The sequence below is a fragment of the Diplotaxodon limnothrissa genome, linkage group LG11 (genome assembly GCF_057381915.1).
Source record: "Diplotaxodon limnothrissa isolate DT_005_m linkage group LG11, D_limnothrissa_male_GT1.1, whole genome shotgun sequence".
Lineage (NCBI taxonomy): Eukaryota > Metazoa > Chordata > Actinopteri > Cichliformes > Cichlidae > Diplotaxodon > Diplotaxodon limnothrissa.
In genome coordinates, this window is record NC_140606.1 from 39806157 (window position 1) to 39827280 (window position 21124).

At 48.3% G+C, this 21124-nt stretch overlaps 2 protein-coding genes across 3 annotated transcripts in view; one reads left to right on the forward strand and one right to left on the reverse strand.

Annotated features, from left to right (window-relative positions):
- Positions 1 to 20278, reverse strand: part of LOC146623625 (SMAD family member 4-like) — a 32957-nt gene extending 12679 nt beyond the window's left edge. Inside the window, exons 1-5 of one of the 2 annotated variants that reach the window (XM_085366750.1) lie at positions 18696 to 20278; positions 18472 to 18589; positions 6133 to 6328; positions 5279 to 5527; positions 1308 to 1482 (exon numbers count right to left, since the gene is read on the reverse strand). In XM_085366750.1, the coding sequence (XP_085222876.1) occupies positions 1308 to 1482; positions 5279 to 5527; positions 6133 to 6228 (520 nt within the window). In that variant the 5' untranslated portion in view covers positions 6229 to 6328; positions 18472 to 18589; positions 18696 to 20278. Of the gene's footprint in view, positions 1 to 1307; positions 1483 to 5278; positions 5528 to 6132; positions 6452 to 18471; positions 18590 to 18695 lie in introns of those variants that run through there. The other variant, XM_085366751.1, reaches the window with a different exon arrangement.
- Positions 9462 to 13478, forward strand: LOC146623626 (uncharacterized). The gene is made up of 5 exons (XM_085366753.1): positions 9462 to 9526; positions 9610 to 9727; positions 10257 to 10431; positions 10543 to 10602; positions 13222 to 13478. The coding sequence occupies exons 1-5, from the start codon at positions 9462 to 9464 to the stop codon at positions 13467 to 13469; spliced, it is 666 nt and encodes a 221-aa protein (XP_085222879.1). The 3' UTR covers positions 13470 to 13478.
- Positions 20279 to 21124: the final 846 nt, after the last annotated feature.

A 21124-nucleotide genomic window follows, 5' to 3' on the forward strand; every position in this document is an offset into this window, starting at 1 on the left:
TGATAACAAAGGAAAGAATCTTTGGGAAAAAATTATCTGAGGAGAATAAATTTATTTAGTCCCATCCGCTAACATGGAGGAGGCGGGGTTTATGACCTATACTGCAGCCAGACACCAGGGGGCGAAAGAGACGTTTTGGCTTCATTTTTGGGGAGCTGTCGCGTCATCCATGTTTTCTACAGTCATTGTTCTGGACATTTCAACTGTGTTTGTGCTGTTGGAGCCTTTTGGAGAATTTAATGACATCATCTGACCAATAACATGGCTGCTGTGAAGTTACCATAGTAACAGACCGAGAAGAAGGTGGAGCGAGTTCGATGAGAGAAATTGGATGGTTTTGATTGGATGTTAGTTAATTAACTGGCATTTCTGTGTGTGTGTGTCTGTTTCTGTCTCTGTGTGTGTGTCTGTGTGGGCTCCAGAGTGTCTTCGGAAATAGAAACGGTCACCACGGTGTTTAGTCTGACTTCTGCTCAGACACGAGGGCAGATAACAGAGACGCTCCAAAACCTTCAGAGCCCAACAGGAGCGACCACACACACACACACACACACACACACACACAGAAACACACACACAGACACAGAAACACACATACAGACACAGAAACACACATACAGACACACACACACACACACACACACACACACACACACACACACACACAGAAACACACACACAGACACACACACACACACACAGAAACACACACACAGACACACACACACAGACACACACACACAGACACACACACAGAAACACACACACAGACACAGAAACACACACACACACACACACACACACACACACACACACACACACACACACAGAAACACACACACAGACACAGAAACACACACACACACACACACACACACACACACACACACACACACAGAAACACACACACAGACACAGAAACACACACACACACACACACACACACACACACACACACACACACACAGACACAGAAACACACACAGAGACAGAAACAGACACAGAAACACAGACACAGAAACAGACACACAGACACAGAAACAGACACACAGACACAGAAACAGACACACAGACACAGAAACACACATACAGACACACACACACACACACACAGACACACACAGACACAGAAACAGACACACACACAGAGACAGAAACAGACACACACACAGACACACACAGTGTTTAAAGCTGTGACCGTGTTTCCATCAAAGCAGCAAAGACACCTAAAACCAAACGCTGCTGCAGCCCGATGACTCACGGCCCAATCAGACCAATCACAGAGGGCAGCAGGTGTGCAGGGTTACCTGTGGCGGGGGACGCTACCCTCTCGTAGTGGTAGGGGTTCACACACACGCTGTCGTACTTCAGGTCGAAGGCAAACTGACAGAACTTGACGTGCTTCAGCTCGTTCTTGTGGAGGTCTGGCCACCGCCACAGGCGGGCGTAGATCACATGAGGGAAGCCTTTTCTACCCGCTACCTGCACAGGTGAGACAGACAGTCAGCGAGGAAACATGTAAGCTTAAATAAACTCTGTGACAGCAGACTGAGTCATGCTGAGCACAAACACTGTGCGTGTGTGTCAGGTGATTATGCCAAACCACAAGCATGACATCACGTCTGACCTCAGCCTCAGAACGCTGCAAAAAGTTCAGGTCAGACATAATAATAATGGATTGGATTTATATAGCGCTTTTCAAGGCACCCAAAGCGCTTTACAATGCCACTATTCATTCACTCTCACATTCACACACTGGTGGAGGCTACAGGTGTAGCCACAGCTGCCCTGGGGCAGACTGATAGAAGCGAGGCTGCCATATCGCGCCATCGGCCCCTCTGGCCATCACCAGTAGGCGGTAGGGTAAAGTGTCTTGCCCAAGGACACAACGACCAGGACAGAGAGCCCGGGGATCGAACCGGCGACCTTCCGGTTACAGATACGCTTCCCAACCCCCTGAGCCACGGTCGCCCCAGTGAGATCCCAACACAGAGCCAACATAGCTCCAGCCTGCAGGGGGCGTTTCTCTGTATTCTGTCCCCAGCTGAGTGTGGGCACACCTGAATGTCCTATTTCAGACAAACATTAGCTGCAGTTCACCTAGGGGGCGCTGTGAGATCAAAGTGAGCGGAGCAAAACAGAGACTTTGGATTTTAGTGTCCATGAATCCAGCCTGGATAAAAGCACTCTTCCTCCTTCAGTTCCTCTCAGTGAAGCTAATTCTGACCATAAAACACTAGCATGCTGCTAACGCTTGCTGATTGTGCTGCTAAGGTTTTAGGACAGGTGCCTGTTTCCACAGTTAAAGCCCAGCAGGAGCTCCAGGTGTGCAGGACAGGAGCAGCGGGGTGAAGGCGACGCTGTCAGGAGGCTGCTCGCTTCACGCCCCAAACCAAAATGGAGGACGCTGTAAAGCACCTCGCAGTGCTGTGACGTCTCTAACAAAAAGCGTTTACTGCAGGAGAAAACCTGTGAAACGTCTAAAGGTGGAACCATTTCTGCTGAGCTCGACAGCGCCCCCTATGGAGCAGGAAGTCCACAGAGAGGCGGGTCCCGAGTATTTAGAAGTTGTTCGATAAAACGTTTGATGATGAATGTTGCTGTGTGTTAACCGGGTCCCTTAATTGTAGGAAAACCCTAATGAGGATGTTTATTCTCACCGATGCGTTCACTAAACAAACTTTAAACTCAGAAAATCCCCGCAGGCTGTAAACGTCTCAAAGCCACAGGTTTGTGAATGTGCTGCTTTAAATCTGATGGACGAGGTCTGTTCTGTGTGCACAGGTGAAGGGCAGGGATAAGATTGCAGACAAAACAATCTCACACACACACGCTGCAAAAAATGTCCTCATAAACCTGCTCAAAGGGCCAGGTCCCCACACTGAACGTAAACTGAAACAGCACTTTCTTTTAAATCACCTTTTATCCACATTTTGAACGACCGCCTGCTCGTTCAGACTCTCCTCGTGTCTTTACTCTGTTTCTTAAACTTTAAGTGTTAAGTTCAAACTAATGTTTGTTCCTGTTTTCTGGGTTTTTTCCAAAGGTGTCGCCGTGTTCACCTCTCTGAGCTATGAGAAGCAGGCATGCTGCAAAAACAACGTCCAAACCCCAAAACAAGCAAACAGCAACACAGAAAGATTTTAGCAAAACTTTCCAAAGATACCAAATATACCAGGGTTTGTTTGTTTGATCTGGAGAGCTTTCACATGATGACACATTCAGAAGGAACGTCTCCGGTTTGTTCCTGACTACGAAAAGTGAAAACACAAACTGCTCATCAGAGAAGAAACACACATCGCACTTTTCCTTCAAATACGAACACGTTAAAGACCGAGTTGGACATCATTTAGAAACATAACTGACGAGGTGACGGAGAATCAGGGGTTTACACGGAGGCCCGGGTAGAAAAATCACCAAACAAAAAGCACAAGAAAATTATAAAAGGACGTCTTATTGTTATTCATGCAAATCTACGACTGAAAGGGAGAAATTCAAGAAAAAAATCAGATAAAGTCAAATATCTGAGGAAAAGATTGTGACATAAATATGTGAGATATTACACTAACACTGCTTATAATTCAAAACTAAGACAAAAATAGATTAAAAAATTCAGACGCAAAAGGTTTGATTTCAAAATCCAAAACTAAACCAATCAAATAACAAAACTATAGGATGACGAAAACGTCGACTCGCTGAACTAAAACTATGAGACAAGAAGTAAAAGTTTCATGTTTAAGACAAGAGTGAGAGCGAAACACTGACTGAAACATTTACACTCTGACACATGAAGCTGGGATTTTAACCTCTAAAAGGTAAACCTGTTAGAGCAAAACTAGGAAACGAGGAGAAAAGAACTCAAAGAGCCGACAGAAACCAAACAGAAACAGAAATATTTGATGTAAAAGTCAAGACAAAGCTCTGCTTTTGGCCACAGGCTGAGCTTCTCGATTTTTTAATGGGAGACAAAATCATCTCGTCCTCTCTGGGTCAATGTCTGCAGCAGCACGTCATTTCTTACAGTGTGGAAACTCTGCGGTATGAAATCCACCAGAGTCCCAGACGAGTCCACATTCCCGTCCTCTGCATGCTTACACACACACACACACACACACACACACACACACACACACACACACGACCCTGAACCCAAACCTGAGCCCTGAAACCGGCTCTGAAGCGAGGGCCACAAACGGGTCCTGAGTCTAACAAGGTGCTCACAAAGACAGCTGTACACACACACACACACACACACACACACACACACACACACACACACACACACACCAGACTGTCTGGCTTAAGTTAACCCGGCCCCTTTCCTGTGTTTCAGACAAAACAAGCCAGCCTGCCCTTCCTCCTCCTCCTCCTGCTGCTGTTTGGATGTGAGACCTGCGACGTTCTGCAGGATCCTGCAGTCACACCGACGCTGTAACGTGGTTCTAACCGCTTCCGTTTTATTGGTTATGCCTTCGAGGTTTGATCTCTCGGGTCTTCCTCGCTCACATGCCGACCCTCAGACTGAAACGGCGTCAGCTCAGGCCCACCGCCCTCGCACAGGCACGCGCTCCAGAGCTCGCTCATCAGGCGACGCTGCGGCGAATGGAGGCTGAGGTTTAATGAAGCAGCGCTCCGTGACAGGAGCCTGCTACAGGTGTGCGGCTCACCTGTGTGCCCCGCCCAGCCCTGCATCCTTAAAGCATATTCCCACCAACCTGAACTTATCACAGAAACATTTTAACAGCAGCATACACAGGATGACGGAGTGGGGATGGAGACAATGTCCTCAGGTGAACCACGTCTCCTTTTACGGTTCGTGGGGTGGGGACGTTTTGGTTTAAAGGGTCTGTGAATGTTTCAGAAGTTCCTGAGAAGGTGTCGCATGTTTTAGTGGGACTGTGGGGGGAGGGGTGCGCTGTGGGCCGGATCAGCTGTTCCTGGTGTGAACCTGCTCAGCAGACTGAGGTGTGCTCTGTCCTCTGGTCTCATAATTACTGAGAGACTGGGGGACACACCCAGGCTGCTGCTCACAGCTCCATCATCATCATCATCATTATTATTATATCAGCGGTGAGGAGCTCCTGGAGCGCCGACAGAGGACACAGGAAGGACAGGATCAGGTGCAGACCAGGTGAGGGGCGGAGCCTGAAGACTTTAAAGACTTTTTCTTTGAAGTCCTGTTATCTTTCTAACTCTGTCAGAATAAAATAAGGTGACTACTTCCTCTCTGAGCCTCAAGCCTTCCTGTGGGCCCTCTGTCGGGTTTTCACCGCCGTACCTGCAGCCGGCCGTCCAGCGTCCTCTGGATGGTGACACACTTGCTGGGGTGCACGCCGTTGGTGGTGACGGCGGTGATGAGCGAGTCCAGTTCGTCCTTCTTCTCCTTCAGCTTTTTCACCAGACTCTCGATGGCGCGCTTGGCAAAGCCCTCGTTCTCGCCGCCCTGCCGGTGGCACATCAGACTGTGGACGATGCTGAGGCAGGCGTCTGCGCTGCTGGGGGCGGGGCCGAGCACCGACATGGTCACCTGATAAAGTAAAACAGAATCTGCTCAGACGGCTCAACAATCAGATCCATAAAAAGACTTCCCCGGACAGATCTATGTGGGTGGGGCTTGTGTGCCCTCGGTGACATCACACAGACCCGTGATAAACGCTGAGGTCGTTGTCAGGTTTCACGTGAACCCACCAGCCAGAGGAACAGGAAATACATGACAGGAACACACAGACAGGTGGGACGCTCAGGTGTGCCCGTGGGCCAGGAACAGATCCTATAGCTGATCCACAGGTGACCTCATACGGTCCCTGAGCACAGATACAGAGCAGGGGCTGATATTGATCGTATTGTCAGTGATCAGAAGTACTCCTGTCCCCCCACACACGTCACTTCCCTCTGAGACAGACAGAGAGGTGAGGAGGAGACAGGATCACCACACATGCACATCCTCGTCTCACTACTGATTGCTTTCATTTTTTCATCAAACTGTAAGCAACATGACGTCGTGACCGTGGCTCTATGACGTCATCAGATGCTGACGATGCCTGACGCTCACTGGCTGACCCGACTGCTGCATCAACAGTTGTTCACAGAAGAATTACAAAAGCTCTCAGCGGGCTCCTGCGGCGCACTCACCGGGCTCGGCGCTCTCCGCTCGGCTATGATCCGCTGCCGGGTCCGTGAGGCCGGAGGTTCGTCCGTCGGCGCGTCCGCGTGCGACTCCGTCTGCATCCAGACTGTCTGCACGCTCACCGGGGGGAGGAGGAGGTGGGGGCTATGTCATGCTCCCCCGACGGCCAGACATAACAGGAAGTCTGGCGACCTCTGGGGCCTTCCAAAATAAGAGCACAGAGACAAAACTGAGCGTTGTTAAGATGTGGAGCGTTTACCTGCGGTTTACCTGTTTGTGCTTCCTGCCTGCACACCTGCCACCTGTCATCGATGTCACTGTAATGTTGCCTGTGTGCGTTGTCTGAGTTCACTGCACAGTCAATTTAAGTTTTATACAATGATAATTACAGTTTGCCTTATTTTTCTGCGTGGTTTGATTTTTGTTCTTTTTAAAATTTATGTTATTTTATTTTTCATGTTATTGAAAAGTGGCTATTCTGTTATTCACCTGTAATCGTGCTTTCGCTGTCTAGTTTTAGTTATTTGTCCCGTTCTAAAGTTTTCCTTTCTTTTAGTTGACCTAGTTTTACTTCATTGTGAACCTAAATTCATTCTCACGTCACAAAGAAAAGCATCAAATCTCGTTAGGGCAAGCTTACTCATTAAGGGTTAAAAACGATTAAAATGATTAACAGAAATATATTAACACTTATTAGAGATGTTTCCTGGGTTAAAGAAACGTTTTAAAACTCAACTCAACTAAAATATTTCCAAAATGCAGCTTCAAAAACTCTCCTTTCACTCATTTTCCCGCATCAGTTACTGCTGCTTTTATTTTGTGATACTGCCGGAAACACGCTTTGCCTTGTCAGAAAGTTTGTGCGCGTGACTTCAGCCGTGAGAGAGCCAATCACAGCCCTCCTGTGTGTGTGTGTGTGTGTGTGTGTCTGTGTGTGTGTGTTTGGCGCCATCTGGTGGCGAAAGTCGAGGAAACACATTTCTCGTGTTTGACAGAAACATTGAAGCTGCAGAATAAAAACAGCTGACCTTTATGATGAAACAAAAAGGGACAGAGTGACATTTGTCTGCACTCAGGCCCTACAATAAATAAAGACACAAAAACAAGAGTGTGTTCCTCTAAAACTCTGCAGCTGCTGCACACACTCTTTCACAATAAAACGTCCTCTTCCTCTTTCAGGCCAACTCTTGGCTTTCCGACCGTCTGCCATGGAAACCTCTGCGGTTTCAGTCCCAGACTGACTGGTCCTGCACCGAGGACGGCAGCTCTGTCAAGCTCCCACAGGGAGAACGCCCTCACCGAGCAGGCCGAGGCCTCCAGTCTGTGGACGTCTTTGGGGACCAGCATCCACAACTGAAGCCATGAGCGGTCAGTGATGCCGCTTTAATAGAAAACCAAAGTCCCAGCCTCAAATGTCTCATATTTTCTAATGTTTTATTTATATAGTAAAAAGAAAAAAGAATATGAAGGCAATTTTGAAAAACCCACCCCACCCACCAAGCCTGATGTTTTACTCATGACCACCTTTCCAGTCTTTAATTTAATTAGGATGTTTGTTTTTAACCTTTGATTTGTAGATTTTTCTTTAACTGTGTTTTCTCCTTTAAACCACGACTCGATGTTTTGGTTCACACGTAGAAATATCTGGATGACTCGCTCACCTTCAAACCACATGAAGAGAATCTCGTAAAAACACTGAAGTTAATACTGCGATTTTATTTTCAAAATAAGTCGCGTTTTTCTTGAATACAAAGAAGCAGTTTGTTGCTGCAACGTTTTTATCTGTGCTGGAGACAGATAGAAATGTCTATTCTATATATGAATGCTTCGTGTTGATACTGTGTGTCGTGCTTCTCTGAGGTTCATCACTAACAGTAAATCTCAGACTCACCACTGAGAGTTCTACGGCCTGCTTTGGCCATTAGGAGGAACTCTCATTTATACAGTTTTACATATAAGGCAATAATCGGATTGCTGCCTTCATATGTTCCCTGCTTGCAGTGAAACATGCTGGTCGTATCCTCTTCGTCCGCCTGAACTGAACTTGGCAAAAGAGATTTTGACCATAGCCCCCTCGGCTTGGAACGGACTGCAGGAAACGACTCTCATCAAGTGGTTTGAAATCTAAACTAAGAATCCTTGAGGCCAAGTCCACAACATGCAACTGTTTCAATTAGTTTGTCATTTTAACTGAATTTTATTGAATTATATTATTTTTTTGTAAATTTTATTTATTTTTGCATGCGTGTTTTTGCTGCCTGAGTTTAACTGAGTAATTTTTGTAAATGTGAGACACTTGCTGTTGCCTGTCGTCGCCAGGTCTCCCTTGAAAAATAGGTTTTTAATCTCAATGGGATCTTCCTGGTTAAACAAAATAATAATAATTATTGGCAGAAATAACCTTCGGAACTGCTGGAGCCTTAAAGTTCTGCCTGCGGATCAAACATGTTTCTACACACATTCACCTGTGTGGGCTTCTGTGTTTGTGAGTCTGACACAGGTGTGTGTGCTGCTGACTTATAGATGTGAACTTGACCCCAGAGCGGGCCGTTAGCTGCGGTTAACCCGGACAGAGCGTGACTTTAACGGCGGTTTGGCCTCTACATTTAGCGGCTGAGCTGTGAGAGAAACACCAGGTGCTGTTGCTCGCCTCACCGGAGCTCACCTAAAACCTGTGGAGAGGAATTAGCTGATCTGTAAAAACTAAACTTTGTAAAACTAATGCTAACAACAGCTTGTGGGTTAGCATTGCGCTTAATTAGCACGAGTGTTAGCAAGCGGAGGTGACCTTACAGTTAGTAACAGGTGTGTCTGTTTTAAGCCGTGAGCTTCTCCCGGTAGGACGTTCAGATACAGGTAAGCGTGGGTGACGTATTATAACTGAACAGGTGAACTGTGGAAGCTAACGTTAGCTGTGAGCGCTGCTTTTTTTGCGCGGACACAAAATGGCGGGCCAGCGCCGCTTTAGCACAGAGCGAAATTGGAAATTTCCGTGTTACCTGCGGAAACTGAGAGCGCTCACAGACTGTGTTGAACACCACGAGGCCACTGAGGCCTCCTCTTAAATTCGGCTGACCTTTGAACCACGAAGCGAGATTAATTAAATTTTTATCTGCGTTTCCGGCTCAAAGACGGGAGATATCTGTGTGAGTTAAACAGCTGTGTAAATGAACAGGGTCGCGTGTGGGCTCTTTGAAGAATGCCGATATGAAGGCAGACATCAAGAAGTGGCAGTTTTACCGGAGCTGCTGCTTTTTCCGCTTTCCGTGCTGAATGAAGCTTTTATCCTTTTGAATCAGGCGGCAGGTGAACAGGGTCCGGCATCCAGAGGCAGATGGAGTCATCAGAGCCAGGCTCGTTTCGCCCCAGAGGAACATCGACGGTGTCCCTGCACGAGCGGTGAGTTACCATGACCTCCTGCGTCCTGCAAAGTTAAAGGTCAGGCACACTGTGCTGACGTTCCCTCCTCTCTCTGCCGGCAGCTTCTCCAGAGTCCTGGTGGAACAGCAGACCTGCTCCAGGTTGCATCAGAGGGCATCCGCTGCCCTGCCCGTGGTCCTGCTGATGAAGTCAGCTCCCTTATCGCTGCTTCTTCCACAGGTGAGTCCCAGAGGGGTCACAGGTCACCTGTGAAGAAGGGCAGCCCAGGTGTTCATCGGAGGACCACCGGCCTGCTCGTCTGACACGCTGCAGCCGCCACGTGGAGTTGAAAACAGTGGCGCGATGGGGTCGTGAGGTGTTTGTGGGACCAAACCAGTGTGAGGTTTTGTTCGACATCCTCGTGAAATCAAACGACAGCGAGTCTGAAACTCTGTCGCAATCTTCTTCCCTCTTTGGTATAAACATGCACGCTCAGCGCAGGTAGAACAGTGTCTGGTTGGGGGGCGGGGTTAATGATGCATTTGGTGCAGAATTCCATGGCAACCTGTACTGGATAGTTACGATAAAGTCATTTTTGCCATCATACGTGAAAAACCCGCGGTGCATCGAGTGCATTCGTTATATCGCCCACACGGGTCACCGCTGCGTCATCATAAGGGTTCTCAGCATGTGCACACTCGTCCGATTTTACAAGTGGATGGCGAGCTACTGCACCGTAAAAGCGAGCTGCTGTGTCTCTGTGTTGCAGGCTGCCGGGAGCTCTGAGAGGGCGGAGCATCGTCACCTGAGGAGGAAGAGGAGCGTCTGGACTCGACTCGGCTGGCAGCGGGTAACTCGCCGCCCATCAGCCTCTGCGCATCAAGGCTTCTGGAGCTTCATGAACAAATACAGGTGGAGAGCGCGGGTCACCTCCACCTGCAGGCGTGAGTATCTGAAACAGTGGGCGGGGCAGCAGTGTGTGGCCTTCTTCGCTAGACTGAAGCTGCAGTAGAATTCTCACCTGTGCTCCACCTGTGCGTGCGTTTCCTCTGCAGGAGCAGTAGGTCTGAGCGGTCGACTCGGGAGGCGGAGCCAGCTGAGACCGCTGACCTCAGGTGAGTTTCTCAGCACAGCTTCATGCTGAGCTGTGGAGAAAAGGTTGGTGCGATTTGGCCTGTTAGGCGGGGTTAGGAGAGCTGCGCTCTGATTCGTGCATCTGATGGCACAGCTACTGTCTGCCAGTTAAATTCAAAGACGTTTAAATACAGCTGGAGGGCTGACCGCCAGGGGGGCGTGTCCCAGTAGCTCGACTAAGCTGACCCCTACTGAGTCAGAGCTTTGAAATCTCCCCTCCTCAAAGGTTAAATGTTTAGAGGTCAAAGGCCCTTTGCCAGAGGCTAACGGTTGCTCTGGTGCACTGGCTGTGTCCCAATTCAGGGTCTGCAGCCTTGACGGTGCTCAAGCACCACTAAGAAGTGCGAGGCCTGTGAAATGCAACCATGACACCAACTGCTGGAAGCATTTCAGACAGCTTTATTTGAAAGAAAGAAAGGAGAAAATCTTTTGTTCATGTGTTTGTTTTTACATGAGCTGTGTTTGATTAGCTGAGTATCTGAGACCACGGGACTGAAACATGATTGTTGGGCTTCATTCCTGTGCTGAACAGTCATTTAAGATTAGCTAGAAAATAACAATGAGCTGATGTTGTTCATGAGACTAAAGTCATCTCACTGTGGTAATTAAATATAATATGGCCAATATTATAGTTATTATTATATTATGATTCATTACAGCAGTGAGCTTGAACTCTACTTTGAGTAAAGATTCAAGTTGCAGTTATTTACATTTCCAATCACCTTAAATCTTCACTCAAAGACAGTCAAGCATGACAGTCAGGGGTCCTTTTGTCCCTCTGTGGGGGGAAACTCCCACTAGGTTTATATCTGGGACTCTCCGCCATTTGACCTTAGAACTGAAGAAGCTTCTCGGATGAGAGGTGAAACGTCTTCAAGCAACTCAAAGAAGTCCAGACGCTTTTCTTTGCAAGCTCCTTAGACTACGATGACCTGGATGACTGAGAACCTTCACAGACACACGTTAAAGTCCGTTTGGCTCGACACCACCGAACAGAGGCAGCAATATAACATAGCTAACATTAACAGTGCAGTGAATCCTGCTTGTGCCGTGATGTTCAGGGGTCCGTTCTTCGTACCTCGCTTACTACATCCAAGACCAAATCATCGCGCTAACCGTGAGCTCGCTAATCCGGTTCTCCGAACACACCTGCTGTTGACGATTAGTACAGCTGGATGAAGTAATGTGAGATCACTGGGTGTCGTAAAAGGGGCTACGCATCGATAGTAGAAACATTGATCGGCAACCCTCTGATTGGTCGGCGAAAATGTCGAAGGAGCGCGCTCGGTATTTTTCAGCAGCAGAGCAAGAACTCTTGATTGAGGGATTTCAGGAGTTTCAGAGTTTAATTAAAATGCAAGGGAACACTGCAAAGGCTGCAAAAGCAAGGAGAGAGGGCTGGCAGAAAGTTGCTGACAAATTAAACTCGTAAGTGATTTAATAATAACAATAATAATGGAGTGGATTTATATAGCGCTTTTCAAGGCACCCAAAGCGCTTTACAATGCCACTATTCATTCACTCTCACATTCATACACTGGTGGAGGCAGCTACGGTTGTAGCCACAGCTGCCCTGGGGCAGACTGACAGAAGCCAGGCTGCCATATCGCGCCATCGGCCCCTCTGGCCAACACCAGTAGGCGGTAGGGTAGATTTATTATATTGGATAATATAGTGACTTATAATACAGACTGATAATACAGGACTGCAAACCGAGCAGCATCACTGACTTTCAGCTTGTTGTGTTTGTGGATATATGACCGACTTTAATTATCCACAAAATCATCACATCTCTGTCAGATTAAGCTCAGCTATCGAACGGCGCATATTTAAAGGCTTTAAAACCAAGTTAGTACAAACGTCGCTAATGTCACATGACTCTGCCGACATGTGGCCAACAGTCATGTTTTAATGTTCTTCATTATTAAACATTCGCACATAAATAAGTGACATCATATTCAGTACTTACTTAAAGTTTACTCTTCAGCTGCTCCGCTTCCGCCGTGTTTTCCGGCAAAATTATCCACACCCACCGCCGCGCTATGCATTCTGGGATATGTTGGGCCACGAAGTCTACACCGCCACAGCCTTAAAATTCAGGGAAATGAAGGACGCATTTGGAGCAGCCTTTGAATTGGGACAGCCTTCGTTGTGCCGCTGTGACGTAATCGGCCTTAAAATGCGGCCTTTAAGGCTGCAGACCCTGAATCGGGACACCGCCTCTATGGCTGGAGCTCGGGGTTACCTGTACCTAGTACAGAGGGGGAGGGGCTTCCACAGAACATTGCATGGTTATATTTACAGGCTCATGACTTTGTTCTGGCTTGGCTTTGACACCCAACAGGAAATGACCATGCGGGCCTTTATCCGCCCAGGAGGGAGGGGCCGAATGAGGGAGGGGCCTAAAGGGTCAGATAATAAAGAGATGAAGAAACTTCACGGTGTCTCTCAGGACACAAACGCACAAGAACCAACAGCAGGAAAACTAAAAGTGAATCATGTCTCCATGGAAACAAACCAAAGAGGGAGTGGCATTACATTGCTGACCTTTGACCTGCTGACTCCTGTTTGTGTAAATCTATCAATTTTGTTTCTGGCAGGACGAAGACGGCGCGGGGTAAAGCTGCGGATAGGCGGGGCCACCATTTCAAAGGGGCGTGGTGGCAGCAGAAAGGTGGTGCCAACGAAGAAGCAGCTGGACGCTGAGCTGGACGACTACATGTCCATGTCCCGGAGCCGACTGGACAAACAGCTGGACGACTACATGTCCACGTCCCGGAGCCGATTGGACGCCGAGCTGGACGAGTACATGTCGATGGCGGGACAGCCGCAGCCGCTGTGGGACTGAAACTGTGACGGGCGGGACCAAAGGTTTGTTCTTACTTTGGAACCGCCTCTCCAAGTGTACACGAGTTTTATTTGGTGACTGAAGGCCGCAGCTCTCAGGCTGCTGATTGGCTCCTGCTCTCAGGTGCATTAAGCATTTCTTTGTTTTCAAACCAGAGCGTTCAGTTTTCTGTTGGTTTGTATGTGTTCCTGAAGTGGTTGTGTGTCCTTCACTGACCCTCTGTGTGTTGGAATTTTTAATGGGTCGTTTGTAATTCTGAAGTTTTTGTTCCCAACATTTAAAAGAATAAAAGACGTTTGTTCGCTCTTGTCTGTACGCCTTCGCCGAGTCCTCAGGAGCAGTTCATCGATGTGTCTGTCCTCTCGGCCAATCATCATCTCTCCAGAGACGAGGCATCGGCGACCGTTCGGTCACGAGCTGCACGTGTGCACTTCAGGTTACAAATCCACTTTGAGCTCCAAAAACCAAAATGCAGAAGCGGCGTCGACGAGGCCGCGAGCTGGGCGCCACTCCTCACTGAGCTCAGGTCAGCTGATGAGGAGTCGCCCCTGCTGGTAGGTTTGAAGTGCTTCGCATTTAAATGGGCTGAAGGAGGCGAGGTCGCTACAGATGCATCACCGACTTCCAGGCTACGTCCACAGTAATGCGTTTTCGTTTGAAAACATTTTCTCTCCGTTTTGGCGTCCCGTCCACACTGAGGCGGCGTTTTCCGTGAACGAAAGCGCGGCGTTTTCAAAACGCTGTCGAAAACAAAAAGATTTGAAAACAGTGCTTCGCGTCGCAGTGTGGACAGCAAAAACGCAAACTTTCTAAAACGATGACGCATGTTAGTCATGTGATGCAGTCATGTGGCCAATTAAACAAAGGTAGCGGAGGGCGTTACACAGCAGCTGTTCTGTTTGACAGCCCTGTTAAAGATGAACATCAGTCTGCACGCGCTCCAAAAAGCTTTTCCTCAAATTCTTTAACTCTCACTCGCTTTTGCAACTTTGTACTTTTGTGTTACTCGCAGCAACGACTCCACCTCACTGAGTCCATTTAACAAACTCGCTGCTTTTCCTCCACATTGATAGATTTGAAAACGGCGTTTTCAGGCGGAAACGCCATTTTCAAATCTATCCGGGCCAGTGTGGACGTAGCCTCAGGAGACTGAACCCTCGAGACCGTTTTACCCTTCCTGTCATGTGACTCCTGTCATGTGACTCCTCTGGTGCTGGACGTTCGTGTTAAACAGGGTTTCTGATGATGAGCTCAGGCTTCTCCTGCATGTGCATGATGTCAGGCAGGACGTTTTCAAAGGTCTTCACCTTCCTGCTGGTTAGTGGGAGGAGCTAAACTGTCTCGTTTGACACAGATGAGGTTTTCTTGTCATGTACAGATAAACAGTGTAGCCACATTGACCCATAATGAAACTGTTTAGCTTTACATGAGCAGATAGAAAGTGTGCAGCTGAAAGAAGCAGCTCGAACGAGCCGTGCGCAGATTCTCAGACTGAAGCGTCAGATAGGACGCACACATTTCTGACACGCGATTGAACAGAAGAGCCTTAAAAGCTGAGATCATGTGATCAGGAGCAAAAGTTCCTGTCTTATCTGTATTTAGCTGGAGGAAGCTGTGGTTCAACCACTGTTTGATTTCTGACAATTATTCAAACAAGACAATTTATAGAACTCAGAAGCTTTGAAAGAGCAGAACATCTGATGCCATCAGCACAGAGATGACAGGAGATGCTGTGGTCTCATCATTTGTCCTGGAGGCAGAACTGGACCTCGCCACATCCTTGAGGTGGCAGAGCTGATGACAACACTTGATTCACACAGACGGTAAAAGATGTCTCTGATAGATACGATATTTAAAACAACACCGGTAATCCCGAACAGGCCTTTGATCCAGTATAACCAGTACGGTGTACTCTCCAGAGTCTGCTGCCATCAACATGTCACCACACACTTTAAGTAAAGCTGTTTCAGTGCAGTTTGTGGGAACCAGACTGGAAAATGTCCAGAACATCGTTTTTCTCCAAAACGTTGGTTCAACTACAGAAGCTGGGAGCTGAGCCAGTATCAAGAGACGTGTTGGTTATTTCCAGTTGAGACCAGTAGACTCAAACACACTGATGTCCTGTAAGGAGCAACGTGTGCGGCAAGTCAGCTGACGTGCACGCACAGTTTAGAGCAGGGGCGTCAAACTCAAGGCACACGTCAGGTCGCGGGCCAAACAAGATAAACATTCACTGAACACAAACTGTTTTTTAAACATAAATATGAATAAAACAGACAGGAATATTATTCCAGATTAAATAAACTTAAAAAAATAAACTTTATCTTTAAATATTTTGCTCTTCATAAAAATATATCCTGTCAAAATTATGCAAGTTAGAAATAAGGACATGCTGCCAAAACCTAAGGAAAAGTAAATGAGAGCAAACACAAGGTTGGAGCCGCATGTAGACGAGCTGGGCGCTGCTGCAGGAGTGGAGCTAATAAACTGTGCGGCCATTCAGTGTCTTTCCCTGAGTGCATCATTACACTGCAGCTGCATCTGAATCTGCACAGGTGCAGCTCAGCAAAGTGCGCTGACTTGGTTTAACATGACTTGGCAACAGGGAAAGTGAGGCAGGCTGCACTGGTGCATTAGTGACAGCTTCACTGCATCATACATGTCCATGAACTGACAGGTTTCCTTGCTGAGCTCAAAAACTCTATTGAGAACTTTTATCCCCACTCAGCCAGCAGAGCTCTGCATGAAGGAATGTCAGCAAACTCTGAATCTACTTCCCACATAAAAGACTGAAACTGACGGTGATTTAAACTTTTAGCTCAGATCAAATGTACGGTCTGCGTCACGGTGACCATTACATGCTGCCGCTGTCACTTGATGCTCGGGTACCAGCCTTGCTCTGACCACGAAGGACCGCCGAACTGAAACTGTGAGTGCTGCTCTGACCTCTGACCCCTGACCCTGCAGCGACAGATGTTCTACATCTGTAAACAAGAGCACTGACCAGCTCTCTGTCTTCCTCCCGCCCTCACCTCGTCCTGCAGGACAGCAGAGAAGGAGCTTGAGACGGACGCTGAGGGAGAAACAGGTACCGGAGCTGAGTGCAGCTCAGGTGTGACGCTCAGTTCACCTACTTAAGTAACCGAGCGTCGAGGAGGAAACACGGCGGCTTTAATCGGATTGGACAGATTTCCTCCGACCCTCGCGTTCATTCCTCACGCCACGCCCACACAGCCAGGACTTTACCTGTGACATCATCTTAAACGCCACACCAGGGGGAGGGTCTATGGACATTCTTTGCTGCGTCTTCACCTCAGCGCAACTGGAGACCACAGACTGTATATAAAAGATGGCTTGTTTGTGGACATCGGAGGAAGTGAAGCTGTTGGCGGTTTGGTGTGTGTCTGTAGGCGGGCTCTGATCTTACCTGCTAGACCCTGACACGCTGAGCCTTCACGTGATTCTCACTTAATTTTTCAGGTGAGGCCACCTGTTGGGTGTTTCAGGTGTGACTCTGTCACTAAACGGTTAATCTGCCTCCTGAAACACTTAATCTTTTCCTCATGTAGAAGAATTACAGAAACATCACTGATGACTCGCCTGAAGAGGCGGTACCTCTTCAGGTATTACAGTATTTGTGTAGCATGTCTGAGCTGACGGGCAGGAGAATATCACCTGTTTCCAGAACTCGCCTGTCGTTGGATGGCGACAGTTTTGTTTTGTTGCTGTTTCTTTGCACAGAGGCATCGTCACAGCTCGTACCTTCAAAACGAAGCAACCGTAATCAGGGTAAAGGTCACCTCCTCACTGAAGGGGGCGCCGTTTATCAACGGTAAAGCTCAGAGAGCCATGTGCACGATGGCGTCTGTTCAGCTGCAGTCGCTCCACAGTGGACGTGAAATAGAAATGTTTATATTTAACCAATGATATCAATAAAAAGTTATTATTTATTAGAATTATCAGCAGAAAATAATCAGGCTGGACTTTAAACACCATCATCATCATCATCGTCACCATGACTGGTTTCTCGTTTGTTTGTTTAAGGCCTTGAGCTAAAAACAAATGTGACATTTAAATGGATTAAAATAGAACCGTGGGCCCCGTGTGAGGAGTGGATCACGTGTCCTGGGTTGACCCCGACCAGAGCGGCGAACCCGCTCAACTCTGACACCTGACCCAGTCTCCGGGTGCCAGCTGGCCTCAGACCCCCCCCCCCCCCCCCCGCCACTGCCGCCTCACACGGGATGTGACAGCACCGAAACTCGAGCAGCGACGACGTCCTCTGCGTGTCATCCGCTCACAGCTACTTTTATTTTTCGTGGATTCAAAAAACGCCTCCATCCCCGCTCCCGTCACCTTCACCAAGCGTGCCTGTCTGCTCTGAAACCATCCAGGACTCTTTCGTATCTCCAAGAGCGCCTGAACGCTGCTGCAGGATTGCTCTCCCCCCGCTTCAGGACACCTACACCAGGAGATGCCGGACTAGAGCAGCGCAGATACTGAAGGACCCGTCCCATCCTGGCAACAAACTGTTCCAACTTCTGCAATCTGGTAGAAGGTTCCGCATCTTCCGGGCAAGGACAGAGAGACTCAAGAGGAGCTTCTATCCCCAAGCCATCCGTGCCCTAAACACACACACCCGCCCTCTCACATCATCTATAATTGACTGAGACAGGACTCTTCCAGACACTAAACCAAGGCACAATGTACATTTCAATTCCTTTAAATTTAAATATGTTTATATTGTCTATCCTGTAAAATAGTCAGATGTCTATTCATATTAATGTACAGAATTCACCTGCTTGCTGCTACTACTGCACATTCACCCAATGTATATACTACATGTGTGTGTGTGTGTGTGTGTGTGTGTATATATATATATATAATGTTCTTCCTCTACACCCCCCCCAATTTTTGCACATGTCGAGGAGCGTGTCAGGCTACATTTCACTGTGTGTTATACTTGTATAACTATGCATGTGACAAATAAAGAACCTTGAACCTTGAACCGAGCGCTGCACACGATGGGCGCAGTGGCGAGGTCACGAGACGCTCCCAGGCAGGACAGCGGGCTCCCTGTCAGGAGACACGTAGAGTCTGTTCTGACCTGAAGGAAAGATCTGGAAGCAAAGATGAAGTGATGGATGAAGGTGATGAAATGGGTGTGACGATGGCAGCTCACGTTTGAGTTCACGCTCAGAAGACGTGTTCGGACCAAGAGCTGACCTGAGAGCGGCTCTGCCTCCTTGATCCCTGACGTCAGGATACTCACACATCTGATCGCTCACACACAACAACACGTGTTTAGAAACACTCGGCGTGGGTCACATGATATCAGGAGCCTCAGCAGCAGGTTATTTCTGTCCCGCACGCTGTCTGCAGTCCTTCTAGGAAGCTGGCAGCTGGAGTGTCTGGATTTAGACGCTGAGCACATCCACGGCATGACGCTGCAGATTCCTCTGCTGCTCTGCACCTGCATGGGTGACCAATCAGAGCTGAGGAGGCGGGGTTACAGAAGTTCAACTTCCTGTTCCCTAGCCAGAAACAGGCGGTCTCTAACGAGACCGCTGCCAAAACGTTCTTCTCGGGACATGTTGGTGAAGCTGAGAGAAAACGTTTAAACAACACGAAATGTTGGTCAGAATCAAACGGTGTGAATTAAAGATTGTTTGAACTCCAGCTGCTGCAGATGTTTCAGTGGCTGGTGCTGTGGGCTGGACTCGGGGAATCGACGCCCACTCGTGCAGCTGCTCTCCGTGTGCTGCTCCAAGCCTTCATCATCATCGTGACCACGACACTGATGATGATGATGATGATGATGATTCTGTTACTGTTGTTCTCGCAGTCTCAGATGCTGGACCTGCACTGTGTCCCTGTGGCCAGCAGGTGGCGCTTCTGTCTTTAGCCTGTTGGTTGGTGGGAACTGGAGCTGCAGGTGCTGCTGGTTTCTGCTGGTTTCTGCTGGTTTCTGGATAACTTAAAATGAATTAGTTCAATTCGGGCTGGGAGATGCTCCTGCAGCTGTTTGATCAACATGACTGTAAAAACCTGATTACACAGTTTGAGTTCTTCTTGTTTTTATGATGAGATGACTTTTTGTCTGTCGTCTCTCTGGTTTCTTGCCCTCTGACCTTTGAAAGCAGGGCTTCACCTGTCTGTATAAAGTTGTGATTCCTTATTTGGCAGCGAGCAGACGATTGGTCCTGCAGCGCTCTCTCTGGCCCATGTGCTCCGCCTCAGTCTCAACAATAACAAAAACAACTTCAACCGTTTTGGCTGCAAGAGAGGGAGGTGGGGCAGTGGCGTGTTCTCAGAAACTGAGACTGAAGCGAGTCGGTGTCCAGAGGAACAGGCCGGCGGATAACAGCTGGCCTCGGCCTTCAGTTTGTGTGCAGCGTGACGCTTTAACACAGCTGCTCGCTGCGTGCTCATCAGTGTATTTGTTTTGAGGGCTTTGTGTTTCTTTGAGTCTTTCTTTTCCTCTGTCTTCAGTTCACTTCCTGTTTTATTTTGAAGACCAGATTATGTGTTTTTACTTCCTTCCTCTGTTCTTGTTCCCACCTGTGCAGGTGTGAGGTCACCTGTTGGCACTGCGTTGCGTGGCGGCGTGCAGCCAGCGTCTTTCCTCAGAGCTGCTGCGTTCCTCAGGTGGAAATGCACTGAGCAAGCGTCCAATCACAGTCGTCGTCAGCTCAACCTGCGGGTACGTTTCTGGTTTCAGACAGAGCAGGAACTGAGGGGCTGGATAGAGCAGCAGTGTCAAATAAAGAAGCATTATTGTGAACTGTGACTCATACAAAGCTGCTCTGATAGGGTTTGACAACAAAATGAGCAGTCCACCTTAAAGTCCACCTTAAAAACCGTTGAGAGCAGGTGAGGAACACCCTCTCAGACCCTCCATCTGACACCGTGTGTGTCACTGGGAAAGCTCAACGTGCAGGGTGTGTTCACACACGTGTGCATACATACCCGGGGTGTGTTATATAACTGTAGAGGTGTCGCCCCATCAGTCATATCAGCTCTGTTTATCAATCCCACAATGCCCCGGGGCTGCTGAGGAGAACCCCTCACCGCTCACGTACATCCACGCTCACACACAAAGCACGTGGTGTGTGTGGCGGTTTCATGCACTGTTATGTAATCCATGTTTTTACTTGTGGCAGAGCACAGGGTTCAGCTTCAGCCTGATGGAAATGCTGACTTCAGTACAAACATGGCGGAACCAGCAGGAGGGCGGGGCCGACGGCGATTTAATGACAGTCATTAAACGTCCACCGTACACAATGACAGAGTTTACTCAGAGGCTTCACCTCAGCGTGACCGCAGCTCACTGCAGTTCCTCTGGTGTCCAGCAGAGGCAGCAGTGAGTCAGACCCCACAGACATTGTTCAATAAACATGTTTACAGTCTGAAGCAGACGCTGCGCCTTTCTCTGGATGATTTCCACCTTCATAACACCTGTGCGGGGGAAGAGGTTTCTAAAACTCACCTGTGTGCATTATTAGAGGCGTGGTCTCTTTGACTGACAGGCAGCTGTAGCTGTTAGCCGTCTGGACCCTGTTTGTGCTGCTGGAGCCTCCTCTGACCAATGACACGGCTGCTGTGAGGGTACTGTATTAACAGAGCGCCTGAGAAAGCTGAGCTCTGGTTTTAAT

Excerpts from the sequence above, each read along its gene's own strand:
- LOC146623626 (XM_085366753.1), top strand. The coding sequence starts at position 9,462 with ATGGAGTCATCAGAGCCAGGCTCGTTTCGCCCCAGAGGAACATCGACG. Across the intron at positions 9,527-9,609 it reads ACGGTGTCCCTGCACGAGCG|CTTCTCCAGAGTCCTGGTGG; the intron begins GTGAGTTACCAT and ends CTCTGCCGGCAG. Across the intron at positions 10,432-10,542 it reads GGTCACCTCCACCTGCAGGC|GAGCAGTAGGTCTGAGCGGT; the intron begins GTGAGTATCTGA and ends TTTCCTCTGCAG.